This window comes from Dama dama, chromosome 13 (assembly GCF_033118175.1).
Source record: "Dama dama isolate Ldn47 chromosome 13, ASM3311817v1, whole genome shotgun sequence".
Lineage (NCBI taxonomy): Eukaryota > Metazoa > Chordata > Mammalia > Artiodactyla > Cervidae > Dama > Dama dama.
The window spans coordinates 66,192,406-66,209,794 of record NC_083693.1 but is presented as its reverse complement, the minus strand read 5'-3'; the positions used below and the strand labels follow the sequence as shown (position 1 = coordinate 66,209,794).

General features: G+C 52.5%; 1 protein-coding gene across 4 annotated transcripts; it reads left to right on the top strand.

Moving 5' to 3' along the window:
* Nucleotides 1-2,706: 2,706 nt before the first annotated feature.
* LOC133068479 (alpha-1-antiproteinase) lies at nt 2,707-14,299 on the top strand. 4 transcript variants are annotated; one of them, XM_061159698.1, is made up of 5 exons: nt 2,707-2,952; nt 10,296-10,939; nt 11,805-12,075; nt 13,060-13,207; nt 14,015-14,299. In XM_061159698.1, the coding sequence occupies exons 2-5, from the start codon at nt 10,300-10,302 to the stop codon at nt 14,204-14,206; spliced, it is 1,251 nt and encodes a 416-aa protein (XP_061015681.1). In that variant the 5' UTR covers nt 2,707-2,952; nt 10,296-10,299; the 3' UTR covers nt 14,207-14,299. The 4 variants fall into 4 exon arrangements, with proteins under 4 accessions (XP_061015681.1, XP_061015680.1, XP_061015682.1 ...); XM_061159697.1 differs by having other exon boundaries at nt 2,708-2,961; XM_061159699.1 differs by lacking the exon at nt 2,707-2,952 and adding an exon at nt 5,203-5,268.
* Nucleotides 14,300-17,389: the final 3,090 nt, after the last annotated feature.

Sequence of the window (17,389 nt, the reverse complement as noted above, 5' to 3'; positions counted from 1 at the left end):
CTGGTACCCACTGAACAGGACTGCCACAGAGCCTGGGGGCAGTACATGCTCGTGAAGGATCGGCTGTGATGTGATGCAAATGTTGAAAGATCACACATTGGAGCTGGTTTGGGAGGTTGCATTGTAAAATGAAGGCAGCAAGAGACTCAAGCAAACAGAAATGTCTAAAGTCAACAGGATGGAAGGCAACAAGGTAAATCGAACCACTGCAACCCAAGGTCTGTGTTGGGCAAGCTGAAAGAGCCCTATTGCTTTCTGTTATCTGAGACACCCACGCGGGGCTTATATTTCTGAAAAACAAGTCCCAAAGTCCTTCTCAGCCTCCTGCACATCCGGCCTTCCCTGTGGTGCCCAGGAGGACCTTGGCCAACCCCCGCTCTCTTCCTCGCCCAGAGAGGATCACTGATACCATGTCTTGGGGAAGAAGAAAAAGAAGATGGGCCTGGGACATAGTGTCACTGCTAGAAAACAAGCATGTGCTTTCCAAGATGTCAGCCAGGGTGGTGGAAAGGAGAAGAGAGATAAATGAAAAGGACTTCTTATTCCCAAAATGAACATCCGCAAGGAAATACTTATTATCATTAAACAGGACAGGGGTTGAGCCTCATAAAAGGTGAAAGTCCATAATGGCCCTATGCAAAAGGGTAAAGTTAAAATAAAGTGTGTAAATAATAGTGACAATAAAAATGTTACTTTTATTCATTTTAACGAGTAGGGGAGGAAGCAACAGCTGGGTGGTCTATTCCTTCTATTAATAGTAACTGTATTGTCAGTTATAAAGCAAAAAGTTGCCTTCTTTTTCTCCAGGTGAGGGTGAAGAGTAAAATGAGAAGCTGGGAATAAGTCAGATAGTTCCAGAAAAAGCAAGAATTGAGCCTCACGCACAGGAAGCAGCCGTGGAGGTTGTGCACAGAAGGTCCGCAAGGGAGTTGCAAGCTGGTAGAGTTGCGAGATGCCAGGATGAGGAGAGCTAATGATGCAAACTCGGTCCATCTCCTGGAATCAAAAACCTGGACCACACAACTAACCCTACTAACGTAAATGAGCTATGAGAAGACGGACACGGTGCCAGGTCTGCTAATAGGGCAGGCCTGTCACACACCCCACCAGTTTCCCTACATTTAAGCCTCGTGACAATCGTTCTAAGTATGCCCATTTAACAGAGGAGGAAACTGAGGCTCAGAGAGTTGAGATGAGTTCCTCCTCTGAGTCTAGGTCCCCCTGCTTCCAACCACCCCTCACTCAACTTGGCCCTCTGCCCCTCACAGGTGCTCAGAAAGATGTAATTGCACCTGGTCCTGTGACCTAAGGGAGCAAAATGAGCCCAGCCCCCACGAGAGGGGATTGCTGGCCTTTAGGCAAAAGCTTGAATCTGAAGAGCTGTCCCTGGGCAAATGCGCTACCCACCCCCCCAAATCGTTCTCCTGCTCAGATCCTGGGATTCATCTGAAAGGTTTTCTGGGCTCAGAATATCAAAGATAAAACAAGTTTGGCATTGATTTAGGGCCCATCTGTGCCTGAGACTGCCCTCGGTCTTGTGTGTTATCATCACACTGGCTTTTCACAGTCCTGGTAGAAGTGGTCATTCTTATTCCCCAACTCACAGAAGAGGAAACGGGGGTGCAGAGAGGTTAATTAGCTAAGGTCTCATCAGAGAGCAGTGGAGTGAAGGCTTAAATCCAGGTGCTCAGCCCCCAGCCCATGCCTGAGCCACTAAGCCACACTGCCCCCTGAAGAAGGGAGCTGGTGCCTGGAAGGGGACCCCATAGTGAGTATCAGGGGTACACTGATGTCTATGTGTGTGCCTGGGGCAGTCGGTGTAGGCTGGGTCCCGCACTCTCTGGGAAACTCTGCCAACAGATGTAGCATCCCTGAAGTGCTCCATCACTCTCTGGACCAAGCAGGGCCTCTGGTCCTTCATCTACTTGATCTGCACTCCTCCCCTCATTCCCTTCCTGCTGTAGACTCCACACTTCACTCTCAGGTTTCTTTCCAGCCCTCTCCCATATCTAGGCAGGATTATGGGGGACAGGGTCTCCCCAGACGCCCCTAATTCACAGTCAGTCCAGGTACAACCATCAACAGTTCCAGAAGTAACCAAGTCGACAGGACTTTCTCCAGCTTGACTTCCGATTTGTGATTGGAGAACGGCCACTGGGTGGACCCAACCCAGGCATTCTGTGCTTGCCCATTTTCCCAGATCATCCCACCCCTTCTTCCCAGGATACATGTCCAGAGGAGCTCTCTGCAGTGTGAAATCCTAGAGAAGTGGGCAGTGTGAGGATGGAGAGACAAGTAAGGGCTGAGCATGGAGCCCTGGACTCAGAAGGAACTGGTCCCAACCCAGAGCCCCTCATGCTCCCAGGCCCTGCCCCACGCCCTTTCTTCACTGCTCCTCCAAGTACCCCAGTCCCCCCTGATGTCTTACATCCCTTCTTCCCGCAGCCAGCGTCTGTGACACACCCTCCCCCATAAACACAGCCCATCTCAGTCTCTGCGGGGCTCCCCTTGTACATTTCAGAGGTGGCTCAGGCCGCCTCCCTCCACAGGTGGCCCTGGAAACCTGCCAAGATGTTGATACCCGGCTCTGGGCCAAAAGGAGACACCTGTCATCTCCATTAATCCGCTGCCAGGTGTGACCAGCCCGCTTACAGAAGCTCAGAGGCACTGGGTGATTCATCCTGGGTCGCACAGCCAGACACAGCAGGGCTAACAGGTGATACACAGGACTACCGCCTGGGCTGGGAAGGGCTTTCTGGCATCTGCCTGGCTCCTGGCAGCTTTGTGCAAGGCGGCTTCCTGCCCAGGGTCCCCACCCCTCCCAGACCTGCTGCCTGAACCACCCAGAAGCTCCTTCCTCCTGCGCTGGCAGAGCCTGGGTGCCGCGCTCAGGGCACACACGGTCTCCAGGAGCCCTGGGGGAAGAGGAGTTCCTTCTGCCACAAGAACCAGGTATTGAAGGTAAGGGGGATGGAGGGGGGCGCCTTCCCACCTGCCTCAGACCACCAGGCTGAAAGGCAGTAAGCATGGCAACAGCCTGGACACTTGCCTATGCCCACTCAGTGAGAGAGCTGGGAGGGGCAGCCAGGCGTGGAGGGAGGCCATTGTACAGATGGGGAAACTGAGGCATGGGGAGGGGAAGAAATGTCCAGGAGATATGGAGGGCAGACCTAGTCTCATCACACCTTAGGTCTTCAAGCTGTGGGTAGGTGCAGAGCCCTGGGTAAGAAACCCCTTCAGCCAACTCAGGGGAAAGAGTCAGGGTTCTGGAGCCAGCTTGTGGGATCCAGGAGTCCGGAGGGATGGGAGCGGAGAGTCTTTCCCTCCATGAGCTCGTTTCTGCTCCTATATGGGGGGTGGTACACACTCCCCTCATAGGGACACTGAGAGGGCTGAGTAAGGGAAGCCTGGAGGGAAGTTCCTGGAACGCTCCCCTCATCCCCAGACCACCCACCCTGAATCACAACAGGCAGACCCACCGGCACAGGGCTCACCACATGCCCCCGACGCTGGACTCTGAGCTCTGAAACGGCAGCATTTAATCCTCGAAGCGAGGTAGGAGCTTCACATCCCCATTTTACAGATGGGGAAACTGAGGCATGAAGCGGTTAAACGACTCACTTGAGACCTCACAGCCAGTGAGTGGGGATGCTGAGTTCCCTGGTCTAAACCTGTGTGCTAGAGGAACCTACAGGCTATTCGCCAGGCACAGTCCCATAGCTGGGGCCAGGGGATGAGGGGAGGACAAAGACACACTTGTCCACTGGCTCGACAAATACAGAGTGTACATGGCGTGCCAAGGGAGTGTAGGGCGGTGCACACAGCATGATGCCAACTGCCTTAGGCTTCTAAATGGACTCTAACCCACTGAAAAGCCTAAGGCAGCTGGCATCACACTATGAGTGCTGCCCCAGTAGGGCCCTATTGGCCTCAATCCCTAGCCCTAGCCACCCTGGCCACCACCAGTGCCCCCAAAAGCCTGCCACAGCTCCTGGATGGGGCCACAGGTCCCAGGAAAATTCAGGCAGCCTGTGGGTCGAGTTAGCTGGCCGGAAGCCAGATCCAGCGGAAACAGAAACAGGCCTGAGGCTGGCCAGGAATCGCACTTCCTCCTACCTGGAGAAGCTTGGTGAGCAGGTGTGAGCAGAGGGCTGTGCAGATCAAAATCAAGAACCTAGTGTATGCCTGGTGCTTTACATAAGTGATTTCCATATCCCTGACAATGAGCTGGAAAGTGGGACCTCCAAGGCCTTAGGATGCAAATGAAACTACCCCAGGTTTCAGAGAGATGTAGCAGCTTGCCTGAGGCCACACAACTCTGTAGATTTACTCTCAAACCCCGGGCCTGTGCCCATGCCACCGGGCTGATTCAGCCTTGGGTAGCTGTGTCAACGGCAGTCAGGCCCCATTTTCTTTCTTTCCAGGGAAGGCGAGAGAGGTTTTGTGTCTGCTTGGTGACTTTGGGTGGATGACCAGTTTTCCTATCTGCCAGCTGAGCTCATAACGTTCTCTACCCCTTGCATCTTAAGCAGTGGGCCTTTTTTTTAATGTTCTTTTTTTGTTGTTTTTAATTTTTTTTTGGCTGTGCTGGATCTCTGTTGCTGCTCGAGAGCTTCCTCAAGTTGTGGCAAAGGGGCTACTCTCTAGTTGCGGTGCACGGCCTTCCCGTTGCAGTAGCTTCTCTGGTTATGGGCCATGGACTCTAGGGCACAGGCTCCTGCAGTTGCTGCATGGGCTTAGTTGGCCCACAGCATATGGAATCTCCCCTGACCAGGGATCGAACCCATGTCCCCTGCACTGGCAGGCAAATTCTTAACCACTGGACCACCAGGGAAGTCCCAGCAGTGGGCATTTCGAGGTGGCTCCACAAATGGTAGGTTTTGCTACCGATGGAGTAGCAACTGAGAGCTCCCCAGTGGATTGCAGGCCAGCAAAAATCATGCCATCCCCCAGAAGGTGGGCAGCAATGCCAACCAGCTTGGCCACAAGATGCCGTGGTTTATGAGCTGGGCACAAAGACTCGGGGATATGGAGCATAAGGCTGCGTGCCGCCCAGAAGGAGCACCGACGGACAACGTGAGCAGGCAGTTCAGTGTCCAGCCAGTGGACTTAGTCCTTGTTTGCTCCTCTGATAACTGGGGTGACCTTGGTTAATGTTTACCAGGAGCCTCCCCCTTCACCCCTCTGGGTCCAGTGCTTAAATACGGGCAAGGACAGGGCTCTGTCTCCTCGGCCTCAGTCACCAGCCCTGACCTGGGACAGTGAATCGTAAGTATGCCTTCTACTGGCCAGACGCCTCCGGGACCCTGCGCTAGCCAGGCAGGCCTTGGGGATGCAAGGAGGATGGAGCAGGCTGGGGCCGGGCAGCCTGTTGTCATAGTAACAGCAACCCTAGCGGTCCTTTCCTGCTCCCCAAGCCTGTCCAGGGCCCACCAGTTCCTCCCGGTGACTAAAGTGGCGGGAGTGAGCGGAAGTGGAAGTGAGGGGGTGGGGGCTGGCTCTGGCATCCAGCGACCCAGGAGGGAGTATGTTTCTGCTGGCACAGCTCCTGTCTCCTTCCCGTCGGCGGTCTTCTGCGGGTCTCGCCGCCTCTGCATTTGCTCGATGTGTATATTTTCCCGCTTCTACAGATGAGAACGGTAAGGCAGGCTCAGGGAGGGGCCGTGAGTGGCCCAGGCTCACAGAGTAACCTAGTAGGGAAGCCAGTTCGGACCAGCAGCTCCGAGTTTCAGCTGTTCATCACGCCTCCATCCTCTGCAGAAGTGCCCGGGACCGAACCGCACCAGGTCTCAGCCTGGAGTTACCAAAGCGGACCCCTCTGTGCACAGCGGTCCTCTGGCCATCCTTGTGTGCAGCGGAAGATGGGGAGCTCGGGAGGGCACTGTTCTGGGGGGTGGACTGTGAGCTGTATTCCTGAGTCCCCACTCTGGACAGCCAGCCTCTATTTAAGCCTCATGGCAATCCTCTGAGGTAGTTACCGTGGTGTTCCCATTTGACAGATGAGGACTTCTGGGACAGGGAGGTTCATCCCTTGCCCCCAGTTATACACCATCTAGGATTCAAGCTTAGGCTGAATCCCCTCCAGAATCCCCACTTCTGCCCTCACGCCCACTGCCAAATCGTCGCTTCGGGTCTCAGGCATCAGCTGGGGAATGGGAAGCTTGGGCTAGCTTTGAGTCACCTCTGATGCTGGGTGACCTTGGACAGTTGCTCATCCTCTCTGCCCTTTTGGGCAAAACAGATAACCTTGGCCCTCCCGCCCCTACCCTACTCCCACCGGCTTTGATCTCTGGACTTTAGAGGATATGATTTTTCTATCACTGGTGTTTGGAGATGGAGTACAAAAATGACTCAGGCCAAGGCAACCAGACTCTAATTTTAGAGGATCCTGAGAGAGCCACAGTGTCAATAACAACTGATGCCTCCTGAGAACTGACAGCATGCCAGGCATTTCTTGGCACTTTGCACCTGTTTCATTTGCATAATAGTCTTTAGGGGAAGCACACCCATATCATCACTGGGAAACTGAGGTTCAGAGAGGCTGAGTATCTAGTCCAAGGTCACAGAACTGATAACGAATTGAGCGTGGGCATTCTGGCCTCATACTCTAATCTTAGCCACAAAGTGACGTTGCCCGTCTTCGTTCAGCCAGGCCACCTCTGAGGTTTTCTGTTCTGAAGCCTCTGCCTTCAGCTTTGTATACAGAGAAGGGCTAAATGCCAAATTCAGGAATCAAAACACCTAGGACTAATTTCGGTTCTGTGGAGACTTCCCTAGTGGTTCCGTGATTAAGACTCTCCACTTCCACTGCAGGAAACACAGGTTTGATTCCTGGTCAGGGAACCAAGATCCCACATGCTACACGCCAAAAAAAATTAGTTCTGTAAGCCACCAGATCAGTTCTGTGATTTTCAGTAATTTATTTAACTTCTACAGCCCTCAATTTCTCCATCTATGTTGTTGTTCAGTCACTCAGGCAGGTCCAACTCTTTGTGATTCTGTAGGCTGCAGCACGCCAGGCTTCCCTGTCCTTCACCATCTCCTGGAGCTTCCTCAAACTCATCTCCATTGAGCTGGTGATGCCATCCAACCATTTCCTCCTCTGTCGTCCCCTTCTCCTCCTACCCTCAATCTTTCAGCATAGGGTCTTTCCCAGTGAGTCAGTTCTTTGCATCAGGTGACCAAAGTATTGGAACTTCAGTTTCAGCATCAATGCTTCCAATGAATATTCAGGACTGATTTCCTTTAGGATGGACTGGTTGGATCTCCTTGCTGTCTCCATCTATAAAATGGGGCTAATAATAATTCCCTCCTCGCAGGGTAAGCTCTGAGGGAAGATGAGACAGTGCACGGATGCCTGCTTTCACTAAGTGAAACGAGGAGGGTGCTCCTGCTACCATTTGCTAAGAATAGGGTTTGGCAGCTAACAGTCAACGAATAAAGACCTGGAGAGTTGAACTGAACATTTTCTAAACTCAGAGGCCATTCTCTGTGAAGCAGGGTTCCCCTCTCTGGCTCTGAGCAGGGCTAACTGGCCCAGAAGAAATCTGCCAGTTCTCTAGCTTGAACCCTCCCTGGGCACAGCCAGGGCTTCCACACCTGCTAGATGCCCACCCACTCATCACCTTATCCATTCCTCACATCTGCCTTGCAAGAGATTCTTTTCTCCACTTACAGGAAGGCGAGGCTTGAAGAAGTGCAATCACCTGCCCAAGGCCACTGACCTGTAAGTGGCGGGGCTGAGTCACCCTGCGCTTACCCAGGTGTCAGTAAGTTGTGATCTTAGGTCACAGTCACTTCTCTGAACCCCACTGGGTCGCTCTTGGTCACTTGTTTTATGTCCCAGGGGAAGAAATGGCATGAGATTAGGCAAAGGGGCAGCTCATTCACTGTCCCCGACCTACCCCAGACTCTGGAAGTGTCATTGTGACATCTTCATTCTGTTGATTTGAAGTTTGCTCCCTATACCTCTGGGCAGTTCACCATTTCCTCTCTCATCTCTGGTTGGCTCCCCACCACCAGAATTTGGTGACTCTGGGGGGAAAGGACTGCCTCTGATAGAAGGGAGAGGATAGAGAGGTCTTGGGCCCCCAAAGTTCTAAGGAACAGACTGGGAGGCAAAAGGAAGCCAACAGAGTCTCAAGGCTGACATCAGAGTGTTCGGGACCTAATTCTGACACTCACTGAATTGAGCTGGGCACACACTGTCCTGCCTATAGTTTGAGAGGTGGGGAAACCAAGCCCTGCTCCAGCCAGCTTTGTGCCTGACTCACTGTGTGGCCTTGGCAAGGCTCTGACCCCTTCCTGGCCTCAGACCGTTTATTGTAAGAGGAGGAAGTCAGAGGAGGTGATGTAACCCCCAGGCAGAAGGATGGGGTGGGGGCAGGGAGGTGCTCACCCCAGCTGTAGCCCCTCTTCCCCTCAGCCCCACGCCAGCCTTGTTACCTTCCTAAGGCCAACATCCCTCTTGGCAGGAGGGCACCCTCACCTGGTACCCCCACGGGAAGTGTCAGTCCATCTTGTTCCACCAAACCCAGATACCCCTCTAATTAAAATTCCAGCATTGGTACACAGGGACCTCTTTTAGGTCCCTCTTAACCTCAGTTTATATAGCTGGGCAGAGTGAGGCCCCAAAACAAGTAAATGCTTGCCCAAGGCCAAGTGGACAGAGGTGGTCCTGTGCGGACGAGAAGCCACAGCCTCTGACTCTGAGGCCACTTGGCATATGTAGTGTCCCCATCATGCAGAGTTCAAATCCCTCATCATCTCTGAGCCTTGCTAAGATGGGAAAGTTCCATCAACCATGAAGGACCACACCAAAATCCAGTGGGGAGGTAGCAAGAAACCCAAGGGCGATGGAAATATACAGAATTAATCTCAGCACCATCTTCTGCTCTAAAACCACTGACTAGTTTATGAAAAATATAAACAGGTATTACATAATCTGTGGTCTCCTCTATTTAGATTATTTAGAGACCTGAAGCCCAGGGCGAGGGGTGGGGGGGGGGGGGGAAATGGTAATGGAAAGAAACAAGTTTTGTGCTTCATCTTGTTGTTTATTGGAAAGGAACTTTTTAGAAGTCCAAGGGGGTAAATAAAACCCAGCATTCCTTCTTTCCAACTTTTTCACCTCGGGTGTTCATGTGGGAGTGGAGGGAGCTCTGTGGGGGCAGAGCTGGTCCTGTGTTGCCACAGGAGACGTTGACTTTGACGACCACTCGATGGAGCCTGACCTTGCTGGGTCAGCCACAGGCCTTGCCACTCCCTGCTGTCTCCCCCGACCAGCCGTGGAGCTCATCTTCTGCTCAGTCATCCTCTGAGGGCTTCTGCTTGTCCACCTACCAGTCTCTCCTTCAAGGCCCTCTGCTGTCTCAGGTGCTCTCAACTAAGGTGTGGCGTCTAGACTTAGTGAAGATCTTACTTTCAAAGATCCCCCAAATCTGACTTTCTACCTGTGACACAATAAGGACCAGAGAGACTACGCAACTCATCCAAGGTCACACAGCTGGTGGTGACAGAGACCTAGATCAGAACCCAGGTCTGTCTGAAAAGGAAAAGATGCCTTTCCAACTCTTACCCACCCCACCTCCCGCACAAAGGCAAATTCCACTTGGCTGGAGGAGCCAGGGCCTTCAGCACCCACAGGCATGCTGAGCACAGAGCTGGGACAGAGGAGGCAAGCAGGGTGGGTAGCTAAGCTGACCGTCAGCACAGTCCTGTGACTGAGGCCACAGACTCACTGTGAGGGCGGCCCTCCAGCTCAGGAAAATCTACCAGGGGCTGAGGTTCACTGTGAGTGTTGGAGTACAGTGGGTCATTAGCCACTTCCTGTCCCTCAGTTTCCTCTTCCCAAAATAAGGCCAGTGGCACTTACATCTTGGGGTCATTATGGATGTTAGCGGAGCCATCCAGAGTGTGGACTCCAGACCCAGATGACCTGGGAGTGCGATTCTGATTCTGCTACTTGTCTGTCCTGGAACCTTGGACAAGTGACTTAACCTTTAGGAGCTTGGTCTCCTCATCTGTAAGCCCAGGGGTGTCACATGACCTAGGTCAGAGGACTGTTACCAGAACATGGTAAGATAAGACAGCAAAGAGCTTAGGATGGAATTTGGTATGCAATATGCACCATCAAGTCCCTGCCATTGTTCTGAGTCTTTCAGTAATGATGACATAGAAGAGTGTTTGGCATATAGATCCTCAATAAACTGGTTGCTTTGACCTGGCATCAGTCATTGGCCAAGGGACTCACTGTGTGGTCTGACCTGGGCATGGTACCCTTCTCTCTCTTGCAGGATAATGGCACCCTCCATCACGCAGGGCCTCCTGCTGCTGGCAGCCCTGTGCTGCCTGGTCCCCATCTCCCTGGCTGGAGTTCTCCACGGACACGCTGTCCAAGAGACAGATGATACATCCCACCAGGAAGCAGCCTGCCACAAGATTGCCCCCAACCTGGCCAACTTTGCCTTCAGCATATACCACCAGTTGGCCCATGAGTCCAACACCAGCAACATCTTCTTCTCCCCAGTGAGCATCGCTTCAGCCTTTGCGATGCTCTCCCTGGGAGCCAGGGGCAACACTCACACTGAGATCCTAGAAGGCCTGGGTTTCAACCTCACTGAGCTAGCAGAGACTGAGATCCACAAAGGCTTTCAGCATCTTCTCCACACCCTCAACCAGCCAAACCACCAGCTGCAGCTGACCACTGGCAATGGTCTGTTCATCAATGAGAGTGCGAAGCTAGTGGATACATTTTTAGAGGATGTCAAGAATCTGTATCACTCTGAAGCCTTCTCCATCAACTTCAGGGATGCTGAGGAGGCCAAGAAGAAGATCAATGATTATGTAGAGAGGGGAAGCCATGGAAAAATTGTGGATTTGGTAAAGGTTCTTGACCAAGACACAGTTTTTGCTCTGGTGAATTACATATCCTTTAAAGGTAAGGTTGCATAACCAGTCTGAGCTTTGTTGCACAGAAACACCCCCAAAATATTCTCAAACACTCAGTTATTAACTTTCCTGGCAGCGCAGAATGGGATATAGCCATGCATCTCTGCATGTGCTATTCAATTTTCCACACATGACCACTAAAACTTCCTGTGATCAAATAGGGTTAGGGAATTATGGATTAAACAAAGTACCTTCATCTCTGCAGGACTTTTCAGAGCCCTAAATGTCCTAACATGCACTGCAAATTCCTACCTGGGAGAGGTGCATGATGTGCAGTGCCTCCCAAAATAGAGTCAGGAAAACAAATCCCGAATCACACTTCTGACAACTGCAGTGCAGAGGAAGTAGTGACACCTTTGGAGTCAGGAAGACCAAGATTCAAATCCTCTCTCTACCACAGAGCCTCTACAAAATTGAAATTCTGGATCCTATACCAGCCTTGCATTATTCTCCCCCAGTCTTTTCTGTAGACCTTCTGTTCACTTTAGACCCATTTTACAGATGGTAAAACTGAGGTTTGGGGCTTCCCAGGTGGCTCAGGGGTAAAGAATCCACCTGCCAACGCAGGAGACACAGGAGATGCAGGTTTGACCCTTGGGTCAGGAAGCTCCCCTGAAGTAGGAAATGGCAAGCCCTTCTAGTATTCTTGCCTGGGAAATCCCATGGACAGAGGAGCCTGGTGGTCTACAGTCCATGGGGTCGCAGAGTTGGACACGACTAAGTGGCTGAGCACACAGGCAAACCTGAGCATCAGGGAGAGGTACCTCACCAGGGGGCTCAGGGCTCCGTTTTTCTCCCACTGTTACTAAACCTTCTCCCACCCTTGGCTGATGTCCGCTGTCTCTCCTCTCCAGGAAAATGGGAGAAGCCCTTCGAGGTGGAACACACCACAGAGAAGGACTTCCACGTGGACGAGCAAACCACGGTGAAGGTGCCCATGATGAACCGCCTGGGCCTGTTTGACCTCCGCTACTGCGACACGCTCTCCGGCTGGGTGCTGCTGCTGGACTACGTGGGCAATGTCACCGCCTGCTTCATCCTGCCCGACTCGGGGAAGCTGCAGCAGCTGGAGGACAAGCTCAACAACGAACTCCTCGCCAAGTTCCTGGAAAAGAAATATGCAAGGTGACCTCCCAAACAGACCGGCCCGGCAGCTGCCACATCTGGTCTGGTCAGAGGGTTGGGGGGAGGGGGGGCAGGTAGACCCATCGACCATGGCCACGACCACCGTGTGCCTGCTTCCAACAGAGGCCAGAATGCACGCACGTGGTACCAAGCCAGACTCAACCGAGGGCTGGTGCCCAGGAGTGAGGAGTGAAAGTCTTGTCCTTGAGGACTTCCTCCCCAGCCTGGACACGGCCCTTTCCTGGTGCGCAAGGAGAGCAATGTCAACACATGTTGTTGGCAAACCCAGAAAGAAAAGGATGGGCTTCCTGGCAAAGGTGGCAGTTGAATGTAGATTACAGGATAGAGTGTGGATTATGGGCTATAAAGTCCACGGCAGGATCGGGGGTCAGGGGGGAACTGCTTGGAGAGGCTGAAAAAGCCATCGCCCAGAGCAGGAAACTCCAGGACCTGTTTGAGGCTGGTTCTGACTCCTCTGTCATCAGATGAGTATGGTTTGACCAGGTCCCACCATGCCCTCCATATCAGTGCCTGTCTCTGTTTGTGAATATGCCCAGGCAAGGATGAGCAATTTTATCGTGTATAACATAAAACAAAGATGGAAAGACAGACAAGTACTCCTCATGCCCTCAACAGATGTCGCTCACGACCTGCCACCACACCCCACAGTTCCCTGGGATCCTGGCTCTGGAGGAGTCCCAGTCTAGGGGGTGCGACCAAACCCTACAGGGAGGTAGTGAGCACAGTCCTTCCAGAGGACACTCTGGATCCTCCGGGAGGCCTTCTGAGAGGAGGTGGCCCCTGAGAGGCTCTGCAGGACAAGAGGCTCGCTCTGATTCTAATGTCCTCTGACCCTGGGCATCGAGGAACTGAAAGTGGAATAAAGCAAAGTGTGAGAGCAGCGGGAGAGGGCACCAACGGGAAAGAACCACCAGAAAAGGAAGCACTTTCAACTCTGTGACCTTTTTTTTTTTTCCATGACAGTTCTGCCAATTTACATTTGCCCAAACTGTCCATTTCTGAAACGTACGATCTGAAAACTGTCCTGGGCAAACTGGGTGTCACCAAGGTCTTCAGCAACGGGGCTGACCTCTCAGGGATCACCGAGGATCAGCCTCTGAAGGTGTCCAAGGTGAGCGTGTCCCCGACATCTGTAGGTCAGAACGCGCGCGGGGCTGCAGCTCAGGGCCAAGGCTGAGGACGGGGCAGGGGGACGCAGGCGCGCTGCAGACTGAGGCCCTGAGGAGCGCCGTCGCTCCACCAGGACGGCAGTGTGGTCAGCTGACGGAGGGGAGGAGGCCTCACGTGCTCGGTGCGAGCTTGTGTCACGTACTCTCTGTCTCATCCTTGGCCGGGGACTTCCCTTTTTTGGGTCCCTATAACCCCCTACTTACAGAGAGACTTAGGCTCGGGGATTGCCAAGACCCTTTGGCCCCTGCATCTGAGACTCTGGAAACTACTGGTGAATCACTGAGTCTGAGTGATTTCAACCAAAGATGCCGTTTATTCAGGGGAACAACAGGTGCCCAAGAAAACAACTGCGGTTCAGTGACTGTTTGTGAGCGGAGTACTTGGGTGGGGACAAGGCACATGAAAGTACCCCTCAGAGTCCTGCTCCCCAAGGAGCTTAGTATCTGGTTCCACGAATGAGAGGGGAGCCAAGGAGACAGAGGGCAGGAAAACCTTCTCTCCCCCGATTTCCCAGGAAGGCTGGGGAGAAAGAGGCAGGGGTACCCTCGCGGATCAGACAGAGGCCTTGTGAGCATCCCTTGTGTGTCTCCTGCAGGGCCATGTAGACAGGGATGGGACAGACAGGAGGCGAGAAGAGGGGCCGGAAGGTGCCCCGCCCTGGGCAAGGCTCTCCTCCTCGCCTGGCTCCCAGGCCTGGGTGGGGGCCTGTCTCCACTCACACGCGACCTCTTTGCCCTCCCCGTTCCAGGCGCTCCACAAGGCTGCTCTGACCATCGACGAGAAAGGGACAGAAGCTGCCGGGGCCACGATTCTGGAAGCCATCCCCATGTCCCTTCCCCCAGAGGTCGAGTTCAACAGACCTTTCCTCTACATCATCTATGATAGAAACACCAAGTCTCCCCTCTTCGTGGGAAAGGTGGTGAATCCCACCCAAGCCTAACTGCCTCTCGGGGCTCAGCCTTCCCCTCCCAGTCCAGGTCCCCCTCCTGCCTCCCCCTGCTCCCTCCACGGCATTAAAGGATGACTGACCTAGCCCGAGCTTGCATGTGGCGTATCAATCCTGCGTCCTCTTGCATCTGATTCTTTCTTTGCATCCCCAGGATGTGTGTGGAATCCAGGCCATGGCCCTCCTTCATGTGTCCACTGCATTAAGATGCCTTAGCATTTACACTGTCCAACCCTGTGTTTCGTCAGGCTGAAAGGTCGGCTGAATCCCACAGCTTCCTGCCTCTCCCCCAGTCACTATGGGAAAGCTCCAGGCTTTCCAGTCTCCTCCAGGGTCCCCAGGGGGAAATCCTACAGGCTCAGAATCCAGCCCATGGCCCCCACCTCCACCCAGCATCTACCAGGTCCCCCTGCTCGGTGCCCCGTCCCCACTGGTCTCACTGTGGCCCCCGCTTAGAGCCCCTCACGGGCAGGCTGCCACTGCTTGCAGAGCTTTCAGCTCACACGGGGACACTGGGCTGCGGCGTCTCCAGCAGCAGAGATAGGAATCGGGGCCTCTCCTTGTCCCACATCGTCACCTGAGCCAGGCTTGGACACTGACCGCTCGCAGGTCTTTCCTGCCAAAGGCTCTAGTTGGTGTTTGCAGGGGCCCTTTCCCATGAGGCTGGACTGAGAACACATATTTCTGTCTTTGTCACTCCATCTCTGCGCCGGGACCCTCAAACATGCCATTCCTACAGGCAGGTCTCGTCTCCCCAGTGAAGAGAAGGTCCCAGTCTGTATCACTTGTTCAAACTCCCCCAGGATATCAGCCCCCCACCAAGACCATTTACCCTACGCCCTCTTGTATTCCCTAATCACATGGCCAAGGTGCCCTGGATGGCTCTGGAAAGTCCTGACAATGATTCCTAAGTCACAGTAGGGGAAGAGCAGACCATCGACCCCCAGTCCCCCTGCCCCCGCCCTCCCTTAGCTAAGCTGTGTCAGGGACCACATTTACACTTGTCTTGCTCCTGTGTTCCTGCCCCGGGGCCCTTCCTGTGGTCTCTGACTGGAAACCACAGCTCCCAGGCCACAGTTAAAGGATGTCCCAGGAGCAGACCCTTTCACTGAGGGCCACATGGCTCCTTCCCACCCTCCAAGGCCCTACAGGAGGGCTGCTGCAGTCAGAAAGCCTGGCTGGACCCCAGCCTGAAGGAGCCAGCTCCCCAAACTCTCATGGGAATACACTTGTCCCAGAGAAGTAAGGCCCCATCCTACACAAATCCAGTGATCACCATCTAGCTTCTCATTGGGATGAGTGCACACGTAAAGAACAGGCTTGAGTCAATCAAATGTATATCATTTAAGTCCAAAGGGCCACATCTGTGCAATTTCACAGAACTGAACATGATGGATGAAGATTAGACCATTTCCCAAATAAGCCTCACATCTCTTGAGTTTTCTCTGCCTAGAGACTTCGACTTCTACAAATTCTATTAATGACATGACTATCACCCAGCACCCAGAATGAGGCCAGACCTGAGGGTCTAAAGAACTTGGATCAAGTTCAGACTCTGCCACTTCCCAGCTGTGTGATTTTAGCAATGTCATCAAACCTCTCTGATCCTCAATATCCTCGTCAAAACATGTCTTGAGGTGCTGTTGAGGTTCACATCAGAGTGCTAAAACAGCTTTTTAAAGGACAACAGAGGAGGGCGCTGGTGTAAGGGACAAGCTTTGCTGACTCTCTGAGCTCCTTCTCTAAGCCTGGCTGCCTGGGAGGAGCCGTGCAAGCATTTTCTTGTTGAATCCTCAGGGCAGCCCTGTGACGTTGGCAGTGGAGTCGCTCTGCTCTTCTGTGTGGCACTTCGTGCAGATGAAGAAACTGAGGCTCAGAGAGGCTTGTCATCTCTTTCAAGGTCATGGCAAGTGGCAAAGTCGGCTTTAGAGGCTCTCCTCATTTCTCCAAACCCCACCGCATCATACCAGAGGGACTACACAGGTCTTGTTCAGTCACTCAGTCCTGCCTGACTCTGCAACCCCAGGGACTGCAGCACATCAGGCTTCCCTGTCCTTCACTATCTCCCGGAGTTTGCTAAAACTCATGTCCATGATGTCGGTGATGCCATCCAACCATCTCATCCTCTGTCGTCCCCTTCTTCTCCTGCCTTTAATCTTTCCCAGCATCAGGGTCTTTTCCAATGAGTCAGTTCTTCCCATCAAGTGGCCAAAGTATTGGGTCTTCAGATTCAGCATCAGTTCTTCCAATGAATATTCAGGGTTGATTTCCTTTAGGATTGACTGGTTTGATCTCCTTGCTGTCCAAGGGACTCTCAAGAGTCTTCTCCAGCACCATAATTTGAAAGCATCCATTCTTTGGCACTCAGCCTTCTTTATGGTCCAACTCTCACATCCGTATATGACTACTAGAAAAACCATAGCTTTGACTATATGGATCTTTGCCGGCAAAGTGATATCTTTGCTTTTTAATAGGCTATCTAGGTTTGTCATTGCTTTTCTTCCAAGGAGCAAGGCATCTTTTAATTTCATGACTACAGTCACCATCTACAGTGATTTTGGAGCCCAAGAAAACAGTCTGTTACTGTTTCCATCGTTTCCCATTTATTTGCCATTAAGTGATGGGACTGGATGCCATGATCTTCGTTTTTGAATGTTGAGTTTTAAGCCAACTTTTTGATGCTCCTATTTCAACCTTTATCAAGAGGTTCTTTAGTTCCTCTTCGCTTTCTGCCATAAGGGTGGTTTCATCTGCATATCTGAGGTTATTGTTATTTCTCCCAGCAATCTTGATTCAAACGACCATTATCTCTGCTACTGTGGGCAAAAATCTCTTAGAAGATATGGAGTAGCCCTCATAGTTGACAAAAGAATCTGAAATGCAGTACTTGGGTACAATCTCAAAAGTGACAGAATGATCCTGGCTCGTTTCCAAGGCAAACCATTCAGTATCACAATAATCCAAGTCTAGGCCCCAAGCACTAATGCCACAGAAGCTGAAGTTGAACAGTTCTATTAAGAACTATAAGACCTTCTAACTGGACATAGAACTGCCATATGACCCAGCAATCCCACTTCTGGGCATACACACTGAGGAAACCAGATCTGAAAGAGACACGTGCACCCCAATGTTCATCGCAGCACTGTTTATAATAGCCAGGACATGGAAGCAACCTAG